A 27,655-nucleotide genomic window follows, 5' to 3' on the forward strand; every position below is an offset into this window, starting at 1 on the left:
CACATGGGACATGAAGGCGAAGAACAAAGCATTTTAATAATGAGGCCTATATTTTTAGATTTTTAAAAAGTTTATAATTCATTTCACATATATGTGATGTTTTGAATTAGGTAAGGCTGTTATTTCCCCATCACAGATATAGACATTCGTGTTCACAGAGGTAAATGAATCGAGTAAGGTCAGCCAATCAGATTTAAGCAGCATGGCCCGGCCTGTCAACCAGGTTTTGTGATCCTGGGTCAGAAATACAAGAGCAAGTTTGGTTGTTCTAGATATTTTCTTTTTCTTTCTATATTTTGGTAGTTTTAAAATCAGAGAAAACATTGCAATAACCCATATGTATATGTATCAGTCAGTATTTTTTATGCATCTACCCATGTACACATCAGTCAACATCTTGCCCATCTTGTTTAATTTATTACTACCATCAACATATATTTTAAAACAAATCTCAGACATCTTATCATTTTACTTGTAAATCCTAGTATGTATCTGTAATAGGTAAGAACTTGTTTTAAATATAACTCTATTTCCAAATTTATCAAAATTGACAATAATTTTATTATGTAACAGTACCCACTTTATGCTTAATTTTTCACAGTTGGCACATCTATTTATTTTTATAGATGGATTGCTCAAATGAGCTTCTAAACGAGATTTACACATTTTATTTCTATGTTATGTTTTTTAAGGTTCTTTTAATCTATGATAATTCCCGCTCCCATCCCCATGTCTTTATTTGTTGAAAAATTCAGGTCATTGTCCCAGAGCAGGTCTGAGATTCGGAATTTAGCTACTTGCTTATCTATCCTGTCATTTAACTTGTTCCTCTGTCACTCCTATTTCCTGTAGACTAGAACGTAAAGCTAGAATTGAGTTCATTTACTGTTACTTATCATTATTTGGGGAGAATACTTGCTAGATGGTTCTGTGAACTTCCAATTATATTGCCTCAGGAGGGCATAATTTCATTTGTCCCCACATTTGTTTGGTAATGAATCATGTTTTATTTATGCATTTTACTCCTTTACAATGTTTTTTTAAAGTTTTTATTGAATTTATTGGAGTGACAGTGGTTAATAAAATTATGTTAATGATGCTGAAATGTATCAATGACCTCAGGTGAGCCTGGGCCAACCCCAAAACATTCTCCACCAGAATTGGACCCAGTGGTTTTACAACCCTTTGTTGATTATTTCATAGTTCCATGATTTTTTAAAGGAATTTTAATTACATAATTTCTGCTGCATTTATTACCTGGAGTTTTTCTATAAAGAGTTTTACATAGTAACCAATTGGCAACCCCATATCAGAAGGTGGAGAAAATGCATGATCCTGTCAATCTATACTAATAAAAGAGAAAGATGCAAATTGACTGTACCTTCGTGATGCCCACCAACCAATCAGGAGTGAGTATGCAAATTAACCCAACAAAGATGGTGTGTTAATTTGCATATGCAGGCGCTGAGCGGCTGGAGGGGTGGGATGCTTGTGTCATCACCATGGCGATGATGCAGGCGTTCTACACCACTCTAGCTGCTCCGGGCCTCTGGGCAGCGTGGGAAGACAGAAAGGTGGCTCTGGCCAGAGCGAAGGTGGTGCTGGCAGCCAGGGGAAGGAAGGCCCATTCTTACACGAATCTTCATGCATCAGGCCTCTAGTTTTCAAATAAGACATTATCTTCTAATATAATCTCCATATAGATATGTTCAAAGTATTCCAACAAATTTTTGCCAAGTTTTCCCTGGAGAAATTCTCTCAATTATTTCTCTAAGTCTTTTTTTTTTTTTTTTTTAATTAATGCACCTTGGTAACATTATTTCCTGTGGTGCCAAGAAGTCCCTTTTTCTTCTTTTATTTTTTACTGTAAATATACCTCTATGTAATGGAATTTATTCACTCAGAAGATACACATTGAGCATTTTTTTTCCTTGGCCAGCACTGTGCTAGCTGCTGGGGATGTAGATCTATGCTTTGCTTTTTCATAGAATATATAGTTTGGGTTTGTTTCTTACTCATAATGTGATGTGATTAAAAAATAAACATGTCTATGAATCTGTTTTTGCTTACTATAATATTTAGTGTTTTATACTATACATTTGAACTAATAATAATTTTAGCTGCTCTTAGATTCCTTGGCCCTGGTGTCTAAAATAGGACAACAAGGGGATTTGAAAATTAAGTTGCTCCTGCTGACCCAAAGCAAATGAAATATTTCTATATAGGACATTACATGTGACAAACAAGGATGTTATTATCATTTAGGAAAATAGGAAGGTGGAGTAATGGGGATTCTCCCCAAGACTCAAAGTAAGTAATAGGATTCTGTGCTTATTTTAATATAAGCAAGTATTTGAACTTCATTTGACTTCTGTTTTAGGGAATTGAGGGTGACATTTTATAGATATGTCACCCTCAATTCCCTAATTTAATTATATCTCTTATAATTAAAATGTTTTTGTTAGGATTTTTAAAGGTGTTTCTGAATTTTAGAAAACGTACAATTTCTAAAGCTCTTGGAACATCTTGTATCGGTGCCCTCTGTAAATGGGACTAGTTGAGACACTTATTTCTCTAATGAATTCTGTGATTATACTATGAGGTAATGACCATGATATAATATTGAATTAATCAAAAAATGTGCTATGTGAACCTGAGGTCCTGATTTATATTGTTTTGGTAGGCATGTGATATTGTGTTGTAAATTTTAGATATAATGATTATTTAAATCATTGTAATTCTAAAAATCTTCTCAGATGTCTTCTCTGGAATAGAAACGACTCTTTTACTCATGTTCAGCTGCCATTATATAGCTGTTATGATTATTTGAAATTAGGGCTAAGGCAATTTTTTGGCATGTAATTAGAAGTATTTTTTTGCAATTGAAAATCAGAAAGATGGAATCACTTTACATTCTGCTTATAGGTCTATGCTAACATGTTTTATGATGTTATGGATAACTGCTGGGAAGCAAGAAAGTTCTAGAAATGGCATTCTGTTTCTTTGTTAGCACCTTAGTAAGACATTTAAAAGAGATGAAAAGTATAGCCCTTTAATTGTGCTATCTGGTAAGTCTGAGGCTTAGACTGCATTTAACTTTTAAGATCAACAATTGGATATTTATATTCTGTCAATTGAAAGAATAGTTGCATTTTTGACTTGAAGAGAAAGCTTGATCTGCATAGCACAAACGTCAAATTAGCTAATCCATAAATATTGACTGTTTTAATTTGTTGAAAACAGAAGGCTAGCATAAAGGATGTAGTAGTAAAACTCTAAAAGAAGTCAGTGAAAAGTAAATGTTATGCAACATGAGAAGAATACTGGGGAAAAACTGACAGAATAGAATAACAGGAAGATTAGTCATTTCTGGAAGGAAAAAAAAGGGTGGAGAGTGGGGGAAGAAATATTTTAAACAGGAAAGTAGATCTGGAAGTGCCATAAAAAAAGACAGATATGAGCTAATTAGGAGTGAAACTGGGCTTTTGAAAAAGGAATAATACTGGTTGCATTTAATTACAAAACATAAAATTTGTATTAACAAATTTTACAGAACCCTGTAAAAATAAAAGAACAATGTTTACTCCTTAGCTGAGGTGACTTATCTTAGGCCAGCCAGCAATGCCATACATACACAAAGAAAATGTATTTTTTTAAAACTCATGTTCTACATTCATGTGCTGATTAAATAAAAGTATTCTTTGCATCTTAAAATATGTATGCTATTTGGTTTGAAATAATTTTCACTTATGCATTTATTTATCTGACAACTAAAGGAGTAACAATCTCCAACTATTTTAAGTATTTTTATAAATTCTTAAAAATATAAGTTGTAACTCTCTATATGTTATATATATATATCGGAGATGTTGAAAAATGTGTCCAGCAAGATGTGCTCCAAAAAATGCCCGAATACCTTGGATAGAAACCAGATATTAACGCGATTCCACTAACCAACACATACACACACACAATGTTTACTTTTTTATTTTCTCTTTATAGGGACTGATATCTATAAAGATATTCTCATCTGTCAAATGGGAACAATAATATACCTGACTCAATGTCATGTAATCAGAATTTACAGAACTGGTAGATATAGGTTTATACCTGACATGGAAATGGCATTTTGTCCTATTAATTTATAATCCTGTATACAGATATGAAAGACAAGCATATATGATACATTTCCAACTAACACATGGGAAGGTGGACAATTTCAGTAAAAGATTTTACTAGTGCCTTGATATCTTAAAATGTCATTGGATAGGTTACGTATCTATCCATACTTGACAAATATAGGGTGTCTCAAAATAGGTATACACACATTTTGAACAATTATAAAGCTGTGTTTATTAAAATACATTTCATTTCCAAAATTGAACTGTCTGCTGTTAAAGTGTATACATTTTTGGGGGACACCCTGTATAAAACTGTTATTTCTCTTAGTCATTCTGTAGTAACTACAGAAAATAATAAATCACGTAAGATGTATTTAAGTAAAGTAGGTATCTTTAGGGTTATATAAACACAACCTTAGGACAAAATCTATTCATTTGAAAAAGAAAAAAATATTATTTAATTGTAGAAAATGGCTTATGTATATTGAAATAAATATCAAATTAATCTAATTTAGAGACCCAAGACTTCTATTATTGTATGTAACTATTTGGATTATATCATTATGTATCATTGAATCCATAGAAATGTGATATGCAATCAAGTAAGTGTTTCCTGTTGATTTTATGTTAAATTTCAATACTTTCACAGCTCACATGCACATAACTTGCTGAGATAAATTCTAACTCCAGCACAAAATAAGCAGTTTACATGAACACCAAATTACTGCTAAAAAATTTCTCTCTCCCTTCTTTCTTTTCCCCCACTCCACTCTTACACACACACACACACACACACACACACACATACACAACACACACACACACACACACACACACACACACACACACACTATCCCCCAGGAATTACTGCATAGGAAATGTTTATTTTCTAAACTACAGAAAACAAACGTTATCTCAAACACTGAAAGTTCTTCCTTTTCCTGACTTGGAAACACTAAGTCATATTGAGTTGCTCGTAGATTTTCTTTAGCCAGCATTTAGGTTTATTTAAAGCATAAAGTTGTGAGGACAAAATGACTCAGGAAATTGTAATGCATAATTGGAGCTTTTCCCTTTTAGGTCACCAGTTTATATTTGGCTGACTTAGTATTAGTTAAGGATTAGTTAGAGTTGGTGCATTGTTTGGTTTCTAGGAGAACTAGGGAGCTCACTGCAACCTCACCTGTTTTGACCCAAGTACCACCTAGAGTTGATATTCATTAATATTTTTCTTTCCAGATAAAGCCAAGTTAAAGGAATTAAATAAAAGAGAGTAGGCCCAGTTAGATTTGGAGAATAAGATGTTAATTTATTCATTTAATTGCTGTTGATTGATCTTTCTAAATGTAACATGCTAAAATGATCAGAAACTTATGTTTCTGTGTTTTTATTTTTTAATTATTATTTTTTAATACTCACCTGAGGATATTTCTTCCATTGACTTTTGAGTGAGAGAGAGAGAGAGAGAGAGAGAGAGAGATCGATCGATCCGTGTGAGAGAGACACATTGATTGGTTGCTTCCCGCAAGAGCCCTGACCAGAGTGGAGAATCTAGCCTGCAACCTAGTTATGTGCCTTTGACCAGGAATTGAACCCTGGACCCTTACATGCATGGGCCGACATTCTAAACACTGAGCAAAACCGGCCAGCTATTTTTCTATGTTTTTAATTGCACCATCATTAACATCAACATCAGCAAGAAATAAGAATCGTTACTATACTAGGTAAGTTTGGCAGTCAGTAAAATAATTTAAATGTATATATAGATATAAATATAGATATAGATATAGATATAGATATATATTTGTATGACTGAATAAATGAGTCATGATCTTCCCAGTGTATCACTTAGTATTGCCAAGGCCATAAAAATCATTTGTTATGATTGTCTTATGTAATAGCCTACGGTGGTCACTTTGTCTTGCTCACCCAAAAGATGTCAAATGTGTTTAGAATAACTATTGTGTTAATTCAGTGTTAACCTTGAAGACAGATGAATCTTATTGTCAGCCAAAGAGAGTCGTTCTTTTGTGGGTACAATGTATAATAGCACTGCTACGTGTCTAACACCATCAGCTTCCAAGACAGCAGAGGGTAAGGTAGGCACAGGCTTAAAGCTACAACTCAGGGGCTGCCTTCCCTGGGTCTAAGGCTTGCATTTGCTACTTAGTAGTTGTTTCTTAGTAGTTGTCTGACCTTTGGCAGCTTACCTACCACTCTATGCCTTGGATCCCTTAGAGGTGTCCCTAAATAGGAGGCTGTCTACCTTGTTGGATTGTTGTGGATCTGTGTAGAATTGCGTATTATCCTCATTATAGAATTCTGTAGTGAGGATAGTTGTCCAGAAATAGGCAAAGAATTGACATCTTCCTTCTATGGAAACTCTTGATTGTAAAAAGAATTGAGAGTAAATAGACTCTGATGCATCGCCTCAAACTGTGCCACACGGACACCTTCATTTCTTCTTGCTAAATGCCAGAAAATGACTGCATTTCTTATTACTTGTGGCTAAATTCTACCAGAGACAAGATGCCTTCACCATAACTGTATTTTCTTTCTGAAGTTTTCATGGTTTCTTGTGCTAATTTACATTTGGTTAAAGCCACAAAAGCTGAAGCTAACGAAATTAGTCCAGAGAGGTACGCTTGCTGTCAAATTAAAGCGATAGATTGGTCTTGGTATTCTTCACTGGTTTTTCAGTCTTACACTTGGGACCCTAGGTTCTTGGTCTGGGCTGTCTGAGATGACCCAGAGGATTTTGTGCTGATTCAAGGACGGTCATTTCAGCTGCTGAATATTCAAGGAAGTCTCTTGGTCCAGGGTTGGTTCAGTCCCCATCTCAGGGGACGATCCCTGGATTTCTGAAGCCTCCTCCAAGCCCACAATTATTATCTTGGCCCTGCACATAATTAATGTATTTGCCAATGACGGTGTAAGGTACAAGTGTGGCTTCCAGCAACGGTAATCCCCCAAAGCAGAATCACCGACCCTGTGATGATGATAAGGTTATTGCTAGTGCCTCTGAAGATATGATACACTTGAAACAAAAGTGAAAATTGAGTTTGTCCTTTACTTTTTAAAAATCTAAGTAACACATACAGCGTTTGTTAATCTCCTTAAATGGGTGAGCATCATGAAGAGAAATGGATGTAGAATTGTGTATTATATAAGCTTATGTACTTTATGTATACTACATTTTTGAAAAGAGACAGGAATAGCAGATCCTCCTCCCGCTAGGATCCTGGCCAGACCTGACATTCCTTATTCCCTCTCTCTACGTGTCTAACACCATCAGCTTCCAAGACAGCAGAGGGTAGGCACAGGTTTAAAGCTACAACTCAGGGGCTGCCTTCCCTGGGTCTAAGGCTTGCATTTGCTACTTAGTAGTTGTCTGACCTTTGGCAGCTTACCTACCACTCTGTGCCTTGGATCCTTTAGATGTGCCCCTAAATCGGAGGCTGCCTACCTTGTTGGATTGTTGTGGATCTGAAATAAATTAATACATGTAAAGGACTTATGGAATTTCGGGGCACACACTAAAGACCGTATTTATTAGCTATTATGAAATGTAAGCATTTTCTAATGTCTGTGTATTAAAGGGGAACTTACAATACACAAAGAAATGTGAACCAAAACGAATGTTGCCGTTTTAGCGAAACGTTTAAGAGCTCCAGTTCTGGAACCGGACCCCCTGGTTTCAAATCACTGGTGAGCTCGATGACCTTAAACATGTGATGGAACCTTACTGAGCCTCAGTTTCCTTATTTGCAAAATGCAGCAGTGATAATATCTGTGAAGATTTGGCCTGCCGGTGTGGCTCAGTGGCTGAGCATTTTTTTAAAATATATTTTATTGATTTTATACAGAGAGGAAGAGAGAGGGATAGAGAGTTAGAAACATCGATGAGAGAGAAACATCGATCAGCTGCCTCTTGCACACACCCCACTGGGGATGTGCCCGCAACCAAGGTACATGCCCTTGACCGGAATCGAACCCGGGACCCTTGAGTCCGCAGGCCGATGCTCTATCCACTGAGCCAAACCGGTTTCGGCTCAGTGGCTGAGAATTGACCTATGAACTAGGAGGTCACAGTTTGATTCCCAGTCAGGGCACATGCCTGGGTTGCAGGCTAGGTCTGTGCAGGTGGCAGCCAATCAATGATTCTTTCTCATTATTGATGTTTCTCTTTTTCCCCTCTCCCTTCCTCTCTGAAATCAATAAAGATATATTTAAAACAAAAGATTAAATGAGATAGCACATGCAAAACACTGAGCACAGTGCCTGGCCCTTTATGACTATTCAGTGGGTTAGCTATTGTTCTTATTACTTTGATAATGAAGTGAACATTAATACAGGAGAAACAATATTATCCTCAGAATCTCTGTGTGTAGGGTTTCAGTGTTGCTAATTAGAGTTGTTATGCTCTACTGTGCAGAGAACACATATCTTAGAGATAATTCTTCTCTTCAAGTAAATACTCATTAGGAAAATAATGTTTTTCACGTATCCTTTGTAGAGCTATTTAAATGAAAAAAATCTAGATACTTTTTATAGCTTTAGGATTTTATCTCTGAATGTTAAGTGAAGGGAATGCTAGGTTAATGGCGTGACCTACGTAACTCTGTTGTCCGGCCATATTCTAACCACTTCTTACGTTGAACAGCAGTGGGAAGAAGAACAAACTCATCAGTAACATCTGAATGGGAGTAAAATATAGAAGCAGAGAAGTAATTGCTCCTTCTGTAACATAGGATCACAAGACCTGACATTTCCCCATCTGTTGGCACTGTTGTAAAGATTATGAAAACTTGAGCGTTTGCAAAAAAGCGATCCTGTGCCAGGAAGGCAGATAGAATATTAGGAAAGAAATGACCAAAATTGCACGAGGCCACTTATTTTATCTGGTAACATCCTTTCTTTCATTAACAGGAAAGTTAGTGCAATCCACTTGCTTAGTAGGAGTGGGAAGGGTGAATGGAAATTTAAAAAGGGTTCATCCAGCCTTCCTAATAATAAAGTAAACCTGTTTGCCAGGGAATTAGAACCTTTGCATTGCACAGTCACTCTATATTCCTCATCTTGTTTGGGAGCAGATTCTAAGCCTGATCCCAGGAAAACACCTGTTTGACAGTCTGTCGGAAAGGTGCAAGCACACAGGTAAACTCTTGTCTAGGTGTAGAGGGAACAGAGTGCTTGGCTAGCATCCTGCGAGGAGCTGGGTTCCCCATGTTCTGCTCCAGCTTCTGCTGCTGCCGCTGCTGCTACTGTTGCTGGGAAGGAGACCTGGCTGACCTGGCATCTCCTTTACTCTCGGTGCTGCAGCAGCCACTCAGGAAATGTTGTTTAAGGGGAACCTTCTGGATCCTATTCATGGCACCATGGCAAGAAGAAGCCGTATTTTATCTATTGAAGATAAAGCATGGAGTTGGCTAATGGATGCTGGTGAGTGAACAAGGCACACGGGGAGCCAGTTTACTGGTATCTTTTGGGTAGGCTCGCTCTCTCAAGGACTGAGATGGCATCCATGGGAAAATGGCCTCTGATACTCTAAACCTCAGAACGTTGTCTTAGAGAGGAACGTAGTTCTAACACACGTGATCCTGTATGTGTCCCATACATCAAGTTTATATTCCCCCATCACACCCCTGGATTTGCTACTTGAAAAGATATAAATCCTGAAGTTTGTCAGATAACCTCAGTATATGGACATAGTTTCTCATGGAATTCCTGTCACTATTTGATCTGTATTCTTGTTTTTCACTTGAGCCATAGTAATTAAAAAAAAAAAAAAAAGACCTCTAGTAATAAAAGCAAGTATTTCTCCTTTCAGTTCTACATGAGAACCTCCTTTTCCACAACAGTGTTGAATTATAAGTAAAAAAAAAAAAAATTAATATGCATAATTCTTGCCAGGAGTATTCTTTTCAACTTAAGATAATTGTAAGCAAATTTGTAAGATATCAGTCATATTAGTCAGATAGTTGCACAGGAGTATCTGGGACATTAGCAATAAAGAAACTTTATTGCTAATATATTTATACACCTATACAATACTTTACTGGAGCAAGATCCTTTATTGACCAAGGGAATGATTTGAATGAGATATTTTAGTTTTTCTCACTCTAAATTTTCTCAAATTTTCTTTTCACGAAGCAGAGGCCATTTTTTTAATAAAGCCTACTATATTTGAAATATATATACATATATATATATTCATACATATGTATGTGTATATATATATCTTCTACCTTATAATTTTTAATGGATATGAATATGGGCCAATTAGTAGCTTACCTATGTCTTTCTTTAAAAGGTTGCAGGATATAGAAATATTAAGTTTGCCATAGAGGTTTAGACCAAATTTTTCTAGAATACTTAATCTGTGATGAATAGGTATTTCATAAAAAAGGTAGAGTTTAGGAATTTACAGTAGTATAATAAAGGCTCTGACAAGTCATACAGGAATTCACCTGTTTAATCTTATTTTAATTTTTAAGACATTTATTTGACCATAACCTACTCTCCCCCCACCATTACCCCTACCATGCAATCTTTTTGAGGAGTGTCTTCTCACATGTGGCACCACCATTCAGCCAATTAATATTCATTGGACACCTACTGTGCTGCCAGGCTAGGTATAGGGATGCAATTGAGCACATTTATCAAAAATTTATCCTTTTGTGCTGCTTAGCAACAGGGAATCACTGGCTTAGATGATCTGACCTTATTACTTTAGTAAGACACTGTAGTAGCAATATAATATTTATCTTTAAAAAGTTATTGCCAATTTTTCTATTTCCACGGATAATAACCCTGACATACCATCTAATCTGAAGAGCCTTAAAAATGGACTCTACCCTTTCACATTGACAGTATATATTCACTTCCTTGTTTTTCCTTGCGCATTTAAAAAAATTATATTGTCGAAACTGGTTTTCATGAGTGGGATTGAGAATGTGGGTCAGAAAAACAAACTGTAATTGATTTTTAAATATTTAAAGTCAGACTATTATATTTTTAAAAATCCACTTCCATTTGGTTTTTACCATAGGGGTTCCCTGAATATTTTCTTATCTAAACCTATCATATTGACAAGATATGTTTTAAAAAATTAAGTTTTAGTTGAAATCAATATCTAAACTTAGGCACTGTTTATACAATGAAAGTATTTTTAGAGGGATATTCAGATTCCTCATCTTCTTCCTTTATAAAATCTCAGTTATCTCATATTTAAAATACTAGTTGCCTAGTCAATACCAACTATTTTGTAGAATAAGGGTTATTTTATAAAAATGTTTGACTTAGTTACTTACTGAACATAATTGAGTTTGCCTAAGCAAGAGCTGCTTTTATTGTACATGTAATAGCATTACATATAAGATAACATAACTATATATATATATCTGAGGTGTGACACAAGATTATTTGAGCTATTTGAAATCAAGTGAAATAGATTATCTATTCCTATTTTAGTTAACTTGGATTACAAAAAATGTAAGTGAATACTTGAGCTTAAGAATGACATGTGCATAACTACTATCAGGCAGTAGAGTTTCTTCTTATTTAATTATAAAACAACTATACCATACTGGTTCATTTGCTTCTGGTCTTGAAAAAGTGACAATTCCTAAGTGAGTCTGATTGTTTTTATTTGGATACATATAAGGGATTACTAAAGTCTGTCAGTGTTTATATTTAATTCCTGACTTGATTTTATCCAGCTCATTAAAGCAAAATTGTCTTAGGGTCTGTCTCTGATAGCTGTTTAATATTTAATATTCCGTGGGCTCCTGAAGTGGAGTTCCTGGGGGCTTTTGAACAGTTGAAGAGCTGTGAGTAGTGGTTTAGGAAGCTATAAGCATCTCCTTGGAAAATATAACATTGTGAAGTCGAGATTCAGGAGAGTCTTAGTGAGTAGTTTGTTTGACAAATTTGACAGTGCACTGCAATCTACTACGTTAATCACACTTTCTTCCTCCTCTTTTCCCCTTTTCTTCTCCCTCTCCCCTTTTCATCTGTGAACACTCTTTATACACTTGCTCCTTCTTCTCCATATTCTTCTTCTCTTATCTCATTGAATTCCTTCCGTATCCCTCATCTGATCCTAACGGAACGTGATGTATCTGATAAAACATTGCTGTACTTATGTGAAAAGCGATTTTAATTCCTTCTCCATGTAGCCTTCTCTCTGTCTTTTCATGTTCTCCTTTAGTCACTCACAACTTTGCCTTTTCATCTCTGTTTCCTTGTAGATTGCACCCTTTGACATTGAATAGTCGTACGTTTCCTTATCATGATGTAAATGTTATGATGGCAGGATTTAGGAATTTTTTTTGAAATGTGTTAGATTTTTAACCTCAACTGCAGTAGGCCTACTATAATATGTCTTCCTTACTTTTCTTTCTAGAGCTAGAGCTCCATGCCCCCCTCCCACTGTGTTTTTGGCTGTCGTATGGGATGCTAGAATGGCCTATCTCCATGTATTTTGTTGCATTTCGCCATCGCTTCTTGTGTTCTGTCGGGGGATTTTTGGTGATTCTTTTCAAGCGCTACCTGAGCTCTGCGCTAGTCGTTCCCCTCCCCCTAGGGTCTCCTGCTGTGTGGCCCTGTCTCCACTGCCTTGGCCCTGTCCACCCACAGAGCCTTGGGCCCCCTGATGGCTGCCTCTAAACCCTTGTGAGGGCCGGAATATTCCTCCCCCTGCTGCTACAATTGAGCCCAGTGCTGGGTACCACGTTGCCTTCTACACTTGCTTTCAGTTGTTAAGGCTTCCCAAGCTTTGGCTGTGGCTCAGTGATCCCGCTGGCAAACCCTGGAGCTTTCCTGGCCTCGACGCTCAGTGGTAGCAGCAGGTGTTGGGATTTCTCCAAGCCCCTAAGACCCTGGGAGCGAGACAATGGCCGTTTGACATAGACCTCAGGAGTTTTCAAAGCACCAAGAGGCCTCTGCAGAAGATGTGAGAAGGTAAGATTCTGATTTCTCTAGGAAGCTGTTGAGAAGATGAAAGGTGGGGTTCACGTAGACCGAATACCACTGGATTCTATGAAGCACTTTTTTTTCTCCACCATCTGCATTGTGTAGCTAGCAAGAGAAATCCTATGGAGAATTAAAACTATGAAACGTAAAGTAGAAACGGTTTATTTGTCAAAGCCTGTATTCTGTTCATCTCCTTGTTCATGTTTCAAAACCAAAAACATTCGATGATTATATCCTCAAATTCTTAAACTCCAGTTCCTAAACCCATAATTAATTCAAAAGGAGTAGGAAGAGCAGCTCGGATCTTGGTAGAGCTAGGGCGCTATATTGTCCTTTGTCCAAAATTACAGCTTAGCATTCTAAACGTAGCAGCCTCTTCTTTTAGGGCCTTACTTTCAGTTTATTTTTTTAAAAAGTATTCTCTGCACCTATTTTTTTTTGGGAAAAAAATAACTTCATATGGGTGTACCTAACCTGGATGAAGGACGTATGTGGGGCGTTTGTGTGTAATAATTGGTAGAAGAGAGATCAGTAGCTTCTGAAAGTGAACAACACAAACCACTTCTTCAGCAGTTTAGGTTTTGTGGCAACGCTTATTTATCGATAACCCTTAGTTTATTGCCCAGCCTCCATTCATGGGCGGTAATCTGCGAAATGATATGAAGACACCAATGCTGACATGATATCTTTGGTGACCTTACTGCCAAATCATGTCTTCTCCCCCCCAGCCCCCCTTTGCTTTCAATGGACTTAATCTCATCATTGATTCCCTATAGTTGGAATCAAGGCAATTAGCCACTGTCACACTGAAACTTGCCCTTCAGTAAGTAAAAATGTAACCCAGGTTTTAAAGATGAAAAAGAAGAATGTTGACGAATAGCTTTACAAAGGGAAAAATAAGATTTGTCTTTGGTAGTGCTTATTTTGGATGCTTATTTTTGAAACTAGAAGTGTTCAACAAAGTGTTTTATTTGCACTTGAAAATAATTAAGGCTTATTCCCTCTAGACTTCAAAGTATAAGGAAATGAAATGTTTTGAAGTCTTTCTAGTGCAGTACATTGGGTAGTAGATTTCATATGTAAAAATAGAAAGGGGAAATTTTAATGCTTTGATTCTTAATATTGGTAATGAATTTGCAGTTTTTAAAGATGTATGTGGTACAGTCTTAAGGAGTTTGCATTATTCTCAAGTTGGCCGATGGAATGCATTTTTCCTTTTTTATTTACCTAGAATTCTTATACATATGTATACACACATATATAATTTTGAATGATTTAACTAAATATTAAGATAAAGTGATAGATTGAACTTATGGACATTTATAAAATTACTTTAAAACTCTAACTTATTTTTAATGGAACATAGTGAATGTGGTGTTTATTGTATTTAATATTTTTTATCAGTAGAGTAACTTCACAAAAGCAGGACACAATACAGTCAAATTTAGAGTTTAGTGATTACTTTTGGGGGCATGCATAAGAAGGTACATGATTTCAAAAAATAGTGGTGCCATAAAGATCTTAGAAAGAGAGGACTGATAATTCACAATTTCTGAAGCGCAGGGCTAAGGCCAGAATCCAAGTCTCTGGATCCTAATCCAGTGCCCTTGCCTCTATGCAGTGCTATTTATTGACATTGCAATACATTTGAGGGGCCAGCTTGCCAATGTCTGCAGAGCAATGGATGGATTCTAGGAATTAAAGAGATTTTCTTCAGTATCAAATATGCCTAAGCATGGCTGGTAAACATGAACTTATTGTGTATTGTAGCCTTATTGAGGCCTTTAGAATTTTTTATTTGTCTTGTTCAGTGTAGCTTTTATTATAGTCATTTTGAAAAATACTGTAGAAGAGCCATTAAAATGTTTTTGTTTGAAGGGAGGATAGACCTTCTGGCATGCCATTCATTTCAGTTTATGATCCTCTAAATTGGGCAATTATCTGAAATATTAAATTCTTAGAATTGAAAGATTAGACCAGTGTGCAAATATAGGCAGTTTATTTTCTGTTTCTAAGCAAAAATTTTTAATTGACTTCTTCCACTGTTTCCAAACATGAAAAATTCATTAGCTCACCTCTTTATATATATCCGTTTACTTGTGCTGTCCCAAAAGTGGAAAGGATGTAGATTATATTTGCATGAAATTCTTTGACATATTTATTAATGAATTGCTTTCTGGTCCCTGACTTAGAAATACTGCTTCAAACTCAAGTTTTCCCTGACTTTACTGAATACCTACTATCATTAACTAGGACCCTGTGCGGGCTCCTTCCTTGTGATTCCTTTGGGAGGTAACATTGTAATGACCCAGTTCCCTTACAGGATGTCCAGGATGGACTCAAGACCCAAGATGGACCTAAGAAAAAAAACTAGGGGCAAAACTAACAATGGATTCTCTTTTGAGGAAGTTTAACTTGAAAAATTGTTGGAGTACTTTTTAAAAAATATATATTTTATTGATTTTTTACAGAGAGGAAGGGAGAGGGATAGAGAGTTAGGACGAAAGAGAAACATCGATCAGCTGCCTCCTGCACACCTCCTACTGGGGAAGTGCCTGGAACCAAGGTACATGCCCTTGACCGGAATCGAACCTGGGACCTTTCAGTCCACAGGCCGGCGCTCTATCCACTGAGCCAAACCAGTCAGGGCAGTTGGAGTACTTTTGATATAGGAATTTATAACACTTATTTCAGGAAAAGAAAAAGAAGCACTTGTTCATGGAAAGTCTTAAAAATCTTCTGCTGGCTCTCCAAGTAAGGTCTTAACCCCAATCATTATGACTCTGAGTATTCTGCCATTCATTACTCAGCTCATGAGACTCAGGCCTCTGAATTCCCATTTATTGTGTCCCTTCTTAGAGATAATGAGAGCCGTCCTGGCTGGTGGGCTGTGAGCAAGATATTCATACTAGATACTGAGAAATGTCAGATGTCAGGCTTTTATGATACATTTCCTTTGTTGTAACCAATAAATCAGAGTTACTAGCCTTGTTAGACATATCCATGTAGGAAAGAAAAGAGCAGATCCACCCAGCTGGCATGGCTCAGTGATTGAGCATCAACCTAGGAACCAGGAGGTCATGGTTGGATTCCCGGTGAGGGAACACGCCCGGGTTGCAGGCTCAAGATCCCCAGTGTGAGTCCCTGCAGGAGGCAGCCGGTCAATGATTCTCTCTCATCATTGATGTTTCTATCTCTCTCTCCCTCTCCTTCCTCTCTGAAATCAATACAAATATTTTTTAAAAAGATCAGATCTGCACTTGGTCCGAACAACTAAAAGAGAGGACAGATCTAGGGATGCACCCAGATCCTGACATTTTTGGTTCTTTAGAGGAATTTCACACTTCAAAAATAAGCTATTCCTGCTCATTCATTTCGTTACATGGAAATAAAAGCTTGCTGAATCAGAATTACTCAAAATTAAAATGATCTCTGTAGTTTATTCAGTTTATTATAATTTATTCTTTACCTACTACCTCCAGTTCTAGTAGAGTCTCACTTATTCTTCACAGAAACACCTTGAGGTATATAGTGTTACTAATTTACGTTTACCAAACGAAGAAACTGAGGCCAAGAGAAACCTGCCCAAGATATCAGAGCTAGACACCAGGATTCGAACCCAGGATGTGCGGCTCCAGTGTTCACCCTCAGGGTCCTTGTTGGTTGTCACCACTGGCAGTGGGTGCTAGTTCCCAAGTTCAGTCCTAAATCATCTCATGGCAGAGTGCCCACAAGATACCTCTGCCTCAACCTCTTCCCCACTCAGTATGAGCTCCCGCTGTTACCCCCCTGGCTCTTTGACCTGGGAAAGGTTATTACTTCTTATCCTCAGTCAATGTCCCACCCACTCTAAAATCTGAGTAATATTAGCTCTTGCCTGGGTTTTTATGAAGATTTAATTTAATGAGACAGCGCATGCCAAGCACTTGGCACAGTGGCTAGCACATAGCAAATAGCCAAGACATTGTTGATGTTATCATGTCATGTTCCCAAGGTCACACAACTAGAAAGTAAGTCCAGAAATCCGACCAAAGTCTGTGTGATGGGAAGACAAGGGAAACAAGACCACATACATATGCACACACACACGTTCCATAAGCGGCAGCGACAGCAGGAACCACCGGGCAAAAGCTCACGCTCTCTCGGACCTCTGATACTGCCTTCCATCCCTAACCATCCCATTTGTGATGAGTAAGGCACAGTGTCCATCCCTTTGGTGATAGGATGAGAACAGGAGCATAGTTTAGTGGTGGAGGAAAAACTCTTGACAGCGAGGCTTCCAGATTGGAATTTCAGCCTCATCGCTCCCAAACTGTGATATTAGGCAAGTTATGTAACCCTTTCTTGATCTATGTATGAAGTTAGTAATAGTACCAATCAAATTGGGGTTTTCCAGGTAGTAATGAATGCCTTATTCATTTTAATAAAGGTGTATATATTCCTTTAAAACTGCAGTATGCTTTCAGACTGAAGTGTGTGGCTCATAACAATCAGAAACCCATAGAGTTTTAGAGATTGATAGGATCTGGGTGATTTGATCTTCCATTCTCCAAGAATCTATATGCTTTCCCTGTCACGACCCTTTTAGCTCAGTGGCAGCCCCGTGGAAAAGGGGGAAAGGGGAAACCATCAAAAATCAGAGTTGACCTAAATAAGGGCTGGTTGTACCATCAGGTAGGTGGGTCAGCTTCTCTCTCGATCTGGACTGATGTATGTGATGGGCATCACCATCACCCGAACGTGGTGGGATTACCATTCTCGTGTTCTTTCTCTTTTGAAGCAGAACCCAAACCAGCAGCGGAGGCTCCCATCCTGGTGCAAGAGAATTAGCCTGGACCGAGTTGAGTATCAAGGGTTAGACTTGAGTGCTAGTCAGAGCAGGGACCTCTTGAATTCTTGCTGCTTCAGTGTCTAGATTCTCAGCTCCACGAGGCCAGGGATGTTTGTTTTGTTTATTTGCAATGCCTTGCACAGTCTGGGTACTCAAGGCAGGTTAGCTAATTAAATAAAAGAATGTAAGTTCCAGAGATAGGACAGAAGAGCTCATTTAAGGATATCAAAGAATATCATGGCCACCGAAGGGATTGGCTGCCTTGCAGGAAGCACAGGATGCCCGGGGCTCCCTCGGGGACAGAGCAAGGGCTAAGGCCTATCCCGGGGCTGGTCAGGGAGCTGAATGTGCAAAAACTCTGTAATGACTGGTTGGGAGACCTGGCAGAATTGAAACTGCCAATGGTGCCTGATTAATGAGTGTAGGAATCAAGTATTTCAGATCGTTTATTAAACTTTCAAGCAGAGAACATATTTCACGATTCAAAAGCTATTGGAGCCCATTTACATTTACTGTTTCATACCATTATAAATGGTTCGCTGGCATTAAAAACTCGATTTGGGTGCCAGGGACCTGAGGAAAATGTATCTGTAAATATGCCATTGATGTGTATACGCTGCTGTAAAGAAGTGATCAAAATATGGTTTTAAATATGTAATACTGTAAAATTATAATTTGTGAGATAGGAACATAAAATGAAGTGCTTGTGTGGATATGCGGGAAGTCAGAGTATAATTCTTAAAGCTGAAATATCTGCGGGAGGTGATGGGTAAAATGTTGTTTTTTCTTTTTTCATTATAAATTTTACTACTCTTTTAATATATATTCCCCCAAATAACAAGATGGCAGCATCTTTTAATCAGTCTATATTAAATACATAAACCACACTAGAAAGCACAAAGAAAATTAACTATGTTTAGTGTTAAACCTCACAAAGCATGTTGATATTCAAGTTTTTGAGCTGATCTAATCAGGTACTCGAATACCAGACTTGTCAGCTCCTTAGATTCAAACCCAGGAGATAGCGTGCTGGCACCTGAGAGACGGTTGTTAGAAAACTTCAGCTGAGAGGTAAAGTCACACCAAATGTTGCCACGAACATTTGTGTCTCCTTCATTTGAAAAAGACCATATGTTGTGGCAGAGCTTCTATAATATTAAGATAGTGTGGAACTTTCCAGAGTATCTCAAGATTGCACTCGTAAATCAAGTGCTAAGTTAGTACACATGTTAAAAATTTGGTTTTGAAAAAATACACGTCGATGTGAGGGTAAACGAAAATGGAGTCCAAAACTGGAAAAAAATCGTCACTAACGCAGGCACCTTATTTTATAGAAAGGCAGGGTCCTTCCATGCTTTTACTTATTTATTTTTAAATATACTTTTATTGATTTCAGAGAGGAAGGGAGAGGGAGAGAGAGAAACATCAATGATGAGAGAGAATCATTGATCAGCTGCCTCCTGCATGCCCCACACTGGAGATCGAGCCCACAACCCGGGCATGTGCCGATTGGGAATTGAACCGTGACCTCCTGGTTCATAGGTGGACACTCAACCACTGAGCAATGCCAGCTGAGCCCATGCTTTTATTTCACGGGTGCCTATAAGCTCTTCCTCTCTCCCCACTCAGTCTGTATACACAAACATGCCAAGAGATGGAAATATACACACATGTGCACACACACACACACATACACGCTTAGAACAGGAATGGCAAGATATTAACTCTGTAAGTCTCTTCATCATTTACCTTTATGGCTCTGCATCCCTGACTTGTGTGTGGGCCTGGCATACTATTTGTGACGGTGGGTAGAAACACCCTGGCAGCCTTTTTTTTCCTTTCTGGTTTTTATTTTTATTCCTAATGCCTGCTTTTAGTTTATTTTGGCCACCCATAATGTGAGTTTTCATTGGGTACTACGTTTGAGACATTATGGGAGCAGCCTGTACTAACTTACAAAAGGTAAACGCATCGTCAAGCCCTTTGCGTGTGAAATAACTTAGTTACCGAGTACCGGTGTTTCTCCTCCCAGCCCTCGCCCTGGACGTAGATTTGGCAGTTTGATCTGTTCTGTTTTACCCTTTTAAAAACATAAGAGGCAGTGGTACACAAATAATCAGTGGGATCTCTCCCGGAGGAGAATTTTGTCATCTGAAATAAAAGTGTCACCGATGAGAAAATAAAGTTATCAATAATGTGAGTGGTGTCTCAATGTATGAATTTTTTTAAAGGAATCTTGCAATTAAAAAAGTGACATTTGCCACCTGAAACAAACCGAACACATATGTCAGAATACTATCTTTTTTTAGATGGGCAGCTGCATAGGTAAACCACTGTGCGTGTGTTTATGTGTGTGTTTGTGTTTATGGTACATTACACGTAATTTGCAGAAACTACTAACTCTCACACCATTTCCAAGTAGAACTGCAAATATAGCAGCATAGCTTTCCAATTAGGAACATTATCCCTGGAGCTGAATAACATGGGCTCCAACCTCCCCTCCCCGCACTGACTTACTGTTTGTGTTTCCTTGGATAAGTTATTAGGCCTCACTCAGCTTCAGCTATCTACCCTTTATAATGAGTATAATAAAAGAACCACAGGATTATTTTTCAGATTAAATCAATGAATAAGCTTAAACCATGTAGAGCGGTGCCTGTCATAAACTACGTGTTTAACAAGCTGTCATGGGTGTTTTGTGGGGTGTTTTTTTGTTTTGTTTTTTTTTTAGCTATTCTTTTTGTTTTTGCCTGATTTCCAATAGAGGTGTTATTTAGCCTCCTGTCTTAGGAGGTGGGGCTGATGGGAAATGGCAGTCTTACCTTAGCCAAGAGGTCAAATGCCAGAGGCCAAATGTACACGATAGGATGAGGTCCAATACTGATAAAAAGCTTAGGGGTGATTGAGGGGAGGGAGCTAAGCTTAAAATAGAAATAATCTGAAGTGCCAGGCCAATGTGGCTCAGCAGGTCGACCCAGGAACTGAGAGGTCACAGGTTTGATTCCTGGTCAGGGCACATGCCCAGGTTGCAGGCTCAATCCCCAGTTGGGGGTGCATGCAGGAAGCAGCCAATCCATGATGTTCCTCTCTCATTGATGTTTCTATCTCTCTATTCCTCTCCCTTCCTCTCTCTCTAAAATCGATAAAAACATATTTTAAAAATATAATCTGAAGTCCTGTTCTCAGACAGAGGATGTTTGCAGCCACACCCTTTTGGAAAACTTAAGGAATCAGCCTCAACTGTCTCCACATCAGTTCTCCGTTTCAGTGACTTAGAGTCAGAAATTTCTACCAATATCTATTTAAACAGTTGGTTCCTTATTTTTTTTAATTGTGTCTGTTCCATAAATAGGCTAGATTCATTATTTTAAAAAACTTTCATTGTTTTCCTTCCTTTTGATATTCTCCACATTGCCCCATCATTTTCCCAGAAGACTTTATTTCACAGGGGTTAAAGCAAGAGTTAATATTAATGGAAGAAACCTGATGACCATTAGACTGAAGAGAGACAGGACAGCCACATTTTCCTGGAATGATTCTAGCTAACATCAGTGTTTCTCTATTTTGAAGTTAGGACGATGTGGTCCTGAGTTAGTTATGTTTCAGAAGCTTGCCTAGGCCGTTGAAAGCCACCAGTATCATCTACAGCACAAAGTGAAGGCCACCTGAGAGGAAAGTGCACGAACCTCCAATTAAAAACACAAAAATAGCACCCTGGCTCAATGGATAGAGTGTCGACCTGGGGACCAAAGGGTCCACGGTTCGATTCCGGTCAAGGGCATGTACTTGGTTGCAGGATCCTCCCCAGCCCGGACCCTGGTCAGGGCTTGTGCAGAAGGCAACCAGTTGATGTTTCTGTCTTTCCCTCTCTCTTCCACTGTCCCTAAAAGTCAATGGAACAATATCCTTGGGTGAGGATTAAAAATAATAATAAAAGTAAATCTATAATAATAAAAGCATAATATGCTAATTAGACTAGATGTCCTTCCAGATGAAGCTGGGGCTGCGAGGAAAGCCCGGGTCCCGGGTGCCAGAGGGAAGCCCGGGTTCCAGGTGCCAGAGGGAAAGCCGGGTTCCAGGTACCAGAGGGAAGGCTGGGTCCCGGGTACCAGAGGGAAGGCTGGGTTCCAGGTGCCAGAGGGAAAGCCGGGTCCTGGGTGCCAGAGGGAAGCCCGGGTTCCAGGTGCCAGAGGGAAAGCTGGGTCCCGGGTGCCAGAGGGAAGGCCGGGTCCCGGGTGCCAGAGGGAAGGCCGGGTCCCAGGTGCCAGAGGGAAGCCAGTGCCAGTAGCTGGGGAAAGGAAGGCCTACTCTTGCGTGAATTTCGTGCATCAGGCCTCTAGTAAGTAAATAAAAACGCAAAAGAAGCAAAGGTTTCAGAAGGCATTTTGGTGATTCCTGACCCTGAGTTGGAAAGCTCCCGTGACCCAAATGTCGCAATGGTTCTCATGACTCTGCCCTCGGCCCCACACCCACTCCTGAAGCAAAATCACTTCAATAAAGTCAGTCACCTGAGTTACATTTTCCAAGTCCAGGATGGAGGGATCCAGCTTATATTTTCTTTTATGTAATTTCAGTTTTGGAACCGTGTTGACATATTTGTGAACAAACATTTAATACATTCTGATGAAACGAAGGGACACAACTCTATATAGTAAGATTACCACATGGAAAATGGGCCCCTTTAAAAGGACATATCAGCTCAGGGCAAAGTTTGATTTCAGGTTCATTACAGAACCAAACTTGTTTTCAAATATTTTACTGGGTAAGAAGCAACAGGTTAAAAAATAATGTTAATTATTTGAAAACAAACAAACAAACATGAATTTGCATGGTTATTAAAAAAATAACCACAGAACCTCAACTAGAATTATAATTATCCCTTCATTATTTTTATCATAATTTTTCATTTCAAATATATTTTCATTTATGTTGGTCTCCAAATTTCATGTTTAAGACTTCAAACGTTATGCTTAAGTCTTCACATTGGCTATTTTCTGCTTGTAACTCAAATATAACAATTCTTTTGGAATCAAGTCAGTTTCTACTCAGGGTTCATCCTGTTCTTGGCATTTTTAATGGAAGTCAGGATCTTTACCACAAAGAAGACTCAAAACAGTGTCAGATGTTTGTGGGTATAGCCCTGAAGTTTGATCCTGGAACTTAGTTTCTTGTGAAAGGTCCCCATTTAATCACCGTGTTACGTTCTGTGTGTCGTGTCCTGGGAAGCAGAGCCACCATTTGGCCTCCCTGGACTGAATGAAATCTAATAGAGATCATGCACAGCACAACCCCTCCTGTACATTCTACTACATCTTGTTCTCAGAAAAGCAGTATAAATACAAGTTTAAAAGTTACTCAGTGAAAAGTAATTTTATTTCCGGAATCCTGTTCACTAATGACACAATTGTATGTTGCTCTCATGAGCACTAAAATTGAAAGTATAATGATTGTTTTGATAATATAATTGGTGGTATAAATTTTAATCGTTGAGAAGAACTGTAGGGTGGGAGGAAAAAGAGTCTAAATTCTTCTTTTCCTTCAAGATAAACTATAAATTGTAAAAGTCAAGATCATCTTTAAAACTTGTTCTACAATTTTGAGACTGATTTCTGTTGCCCCCCCCAAAAAAAACACACCAAACAAACAGGTTAACAAACACTAGAGAATATAGAATCTACTGTGCCAACAAAATATATTCTTTCCTCAACAGCTGGGTAAGTCAGTGTGTGTTTATTGAATAAATGAATACGCTCTGGTGAAAATCAATGAGTGAGTGAGTAGATGAATGAATGAATGGATAAACTTAGCTGTAGCACAGTCCACCTCCTCTTTATTATTTTTAGGAAATAATACTTATTTTCAAGTATTACAAAAAATTCATTGAAAGAAATTGGCTGAAATTCCTCATTTTCTCTTGTGGTTACAGCCAGTTATAGTAGAATGGGAACTTGGTAGGTTACAAGATATTATTTATGTAGGTTGAATTACCCTACACTTACAGAGCTTTTGGGAGTCAGTAGATGAGAATACATAAATTATAAGCATAAGGGCAGTCAGTACTAGTCTAAAAATAAACATTGGTCCATGTAATTACATTCTAAATAAAATAAATAGAAATGGATTAAGAAAATTACAGTGGCTTAGCAGAATTTCATGTGTTTTCTGTTCCTGTTTTCATTTGCTTTTGATGGTGATTGGTATTAGAGGAACACCATGCACTACATATTTTGAAACCTTGAGCCAGCAGCAGCAACACCCAAAAGTATATTGGATGTCTTTGCTGATGAAAAAAAAAAGCAAATATGGGCTTGATATTGTCATGGTAGGTTTTTAACTATTGGAGGAAAAGGTTGAGGAAACAGGTTAAATATCAGTATGAACTGAAGGCTTGGAAGTCTCAGGACACTTTGGAGAGTATAATAAACCTTCCTAAAGCCAGGGAACAGAAAGAGAAATAAACCGCGGTGGGAAATTGCAGGGAAGGCAAGAGTCTTTGCTGACAGGGAAGCAAGCTCACATTAGCATAAGTCCTGGCTCTCATGGGCTCTCCTGGGGCTCATTCCCCAGGAATGTATCCCTTGTGCGAAATAGAGGACTTGTGTAAACACACTCTGTAGACATTTGAAAATACTCGAATAACAGTTCTTCAGGGGTTACTATGTAATTATTTCTAGCTGTTGCATTTGTTTATCTTGGTACCAATTTATAGAGCTAGTTTTTGACTTGGTGTTACCTACAGTGTCTTATTTCATAGTTTGAAAAAGTACATAAACAACACTGGAGAAAAATGCAAACATCAGTGGCTTTATTCAGTGACGAGAACAACTGGAAACTTATTTCATAGGATTTTGTAAATGAATAGCTGAATGTAACATTATATCCATGGCATGTTAAAAAAATGAAAAGGAGAAAATAAAAAAGGAAAAGAATGGAAACTTGGACTTCTGCATAAACATCTTATCAAAACACTAGCTTTTGATTTTTATCTGAGCTTTACTGTAGAAAGTTTTTACTATTTTTACAAAGCCTAGAGGAAATTGCTGAAGGAGAAAAGCTGAATGTCATTTCAGGCTAATCTTTTAGTCATCCTAATAATAGGGAATTATTTAGTTCTTAGTTTTCATAGTAGTCCATTTTGAGCAATAAGAATCATGTAGCCCACTCAAGGATATTTCAGGAAAACTGATGTGATACTTTGTAAAAATGTACTTAAAAATGGGGGCACATAAATGTTTTGCATTATGCTACTGTTTTATCACTCAATTCTCAGCATGTAGTTAGGAAAGCTAGCTGAAAATGACCTTGAGGTTTATCGTGTGGACGATTAGGGATGGGGCATTGTCAACAAACTATAGGTCTTTCTTTTTACATTGCTGTAATATTACATATATAAGTAAATATACAATACATAATATTGATAAAATATGGAATATCGATGTGTTCTTACTTTTTAGGGAGACTAAGTAGGGAGCAGGTAGCTGATTTGGTTGGGGGTGGCCGAATTTAAAGAAACAGCACCTGAAGGTCATTCCCATAGAACCGACAGGGCTGTGTTATGGGACAGTGCTGTTTTATTCAGAGAGAATGTATAGTCAGAAGGAGGGATAGAAAGACAAGTCTTAGTGATCTCCATCTAATCAGCAGTCAGAACAGGGGAAAATATAAGAAAGTGACAGAGAACTCCTGGGTTAATGCATAGTGGGAAAGGAAGATGGTGCATTACCAAGAAAGACAAAAGAAAAATAAACAAGTCGTGATGGGTGCCAGATGCTCCAGAGAGGACAAGAAATGAGAACAGGACACTGAGTCCGGCAGCTAGAAAGTAACCTCTGAGAAAGCAGTTTGAGTGGAATCGGGAGGGCGAAGGCAGGATCCCCCTGGCAAACCAGATTCCAAGGTGAGTCACTAGGAAGGTGGAAGGTGGGTCTGAGGACTGAACACGTTTAGACAGCTCTGTGAAGACAGTCCGTAATAAGGAGAAGAGGTGACGTGGATGGCCGCTGGAGGGGCCAGCGGGAAGAAGATTGTCGTTGGGCAGCGGAGGTTTGTTCCGCCAGTGGGAGCACATTTTTTCAGGGAAAGGAAGTCCCAGGAGTCCTTGGAGAAGAGAAGAATGGAGATGGATGAAAGGAGGAATAAGGGAGGGTGCTGTGTTTCAGAGACTTTGAGAGGGAGTCAAAAGGTGGTGAGAGAGGTTGCCCTGAGAGGGGAAGACCACCCAGCCCTGGGAGGTAACCACCCTGCCATCCCTCCTCTCGGCCTTCAGTCTCATCTCCATTGTTGCCGGCGGGTGGGGGGGGGGGGGGGCTCACTGCCTTGTGCCTACACTCCCTTGTGCATAGCTTTAAAAAAAAAAAAAATATATATATATATATATATATATATATATATATATATATATATATTATTGATTTTAGAGAGGAAGGGAGAGAGAGATAGAAACATCAATGATGAGAGAGAATCATTGATTGGCTGCCTCCTGCACGTCCCCCACTGGGGATCAAGCCCGAAACCCAGGCATGTGCCCTTGGCTGGAATGGAACCTGGGACCTTTCAGTCCGCAGGCTGACGCTCTATCCATTGAGCCAAACCAGCTAGGGCTCTGCATTGCTTTTTAAATCCTTTAGTTTAACTTTGCTGTCCTTACAGTCCTCTGTTGACGGCAAGTTCTTTGTGGGCAGAGGACATGTTTTACCCATGTAGACCTTGCTTCATAGGCTCCCTTTTCACTAACATCCAAGTCAGTGCTACCAGGGGAAAGGTTTCCCAGCCCAGCCTGTTCATTAGAGTACATGCTGAAGGCTAATTAGCTACCTATGTGGATGTCAAATGGCGTTTCTAAAACAAACCCTTAATTTCAAATGAATGGGGAAGGTTCTGAGATCAGACTGTTGTTGTTTTTTTCCTGGTTGAAAATGTCACAACATGACAAAACATCACTTAGAACTTAGCAGTGGATGCTTCCAAAAGCCAGGTAAACATTTTAGCCGGAATTCACTGTAGAACGTGGAGGCATTTTACTGAAAAGAAAATAATTAAGAAAAGCAAATGTTTGCTAAGTGCTGTGGTTTACACCACTGTTTATGTCGATCGAATAAGTTTAGGTGATGTCCTTAACTTGTGGTCTGATCTACACTCTAGGCACAAATCCCTTGCTTAGAGTAGTTAAACTGTGTTTTCTGATTCTTTCTTAGCAAAAGTAATTCTAAGCAAAACTTAAAAATGAAAGGTTGCCTTTGCCTCCCATGTAGAAAACATGTGAGGTTTCCATTTGTTTATAGTAAGTTTATTGCTATTTGTTTTATGGTTGCTAGTCATCCGCTTTACTTTTTATATGTGATCAACGATCCATCTTTCTTTCTTTTTTAAAAAAAAGAGCTCCATAGATACAAAAAGATTATAGCTACTGTTTTCATGGTTTTAGACCCAATTTTACACCAAAAGTGAAATATGGTATCTATTTACACTTCTAAATTATGTGAAGTTTATAATGTATGCTGCTTGATCTTATTCCTCCTGAAACATTTGGTTTTATTTCTATTTCCAAAACAAATGGGAAGCAAAAATGGAAGGGTGAGACAATATATCTAAATAGGTAAAACATGGCACACATATATATTCATATATTCATTTTCACATTTTTACTATTATGCAAAAATAACTTAAACCACTCATTGATGCCCTAGCCTGTTTGGCTCAGAGGATAGAGCATTGGCCTGTGGACTGA

The 27,655-nt window shown here is 38.3% G+C and overlaps 1 protein-coding gene across 14 annotated transcripts in view; it reads left to right on the forward strand.

Moving 5' to 3' along the window:
• The window catches only part of MBNL1 (muscleblind like splicing regulator 1), a 170,576-nt gene that overhangs the window by 55,205 nt on the left and 87,716 nt on the right, over nucleotides 1-27,655 (forward strand). Inside the window, exon 1 of one of the 14 annotated variants that reach the window (XM_079766229.1) lies at nucleotides 2,471-9,563. The exons of 12 other annotated variants lie outside the window; for them this stretch is intronic. In XM_079766229.1, the coding sequence (XP_079622355.1) occupies nucleotides 9,558-9,563 (6 nt within the window). In that variant the 5' untranslated portion in view covers nucleotides 2,471-9,557. Of the gene's footprint in view, nucleotides 1-2,470; nucleotides 9,564-10,385; nucleotides 13,086-27,655 lie in introns of those variants that run through there. One more of the 14 variants, XM_079766220.1, reaches the window with a different exon arrangement.

The sequence above is a fragment of the Cnephaeus nilssonii genome, assembly GCF_951640355.1.
Source record: "Cnephaeus nilssonii genome assembly, chromosome: 3".
In the NCBI taxonomy this organism is placed as follows: domain Eukaryota; kingdom Metazoa; phylum Chordata; class Mammalia; order Chiroptera; family Vespertilionidae; genus Cnephaeus; species Cnephaeus nilssonii.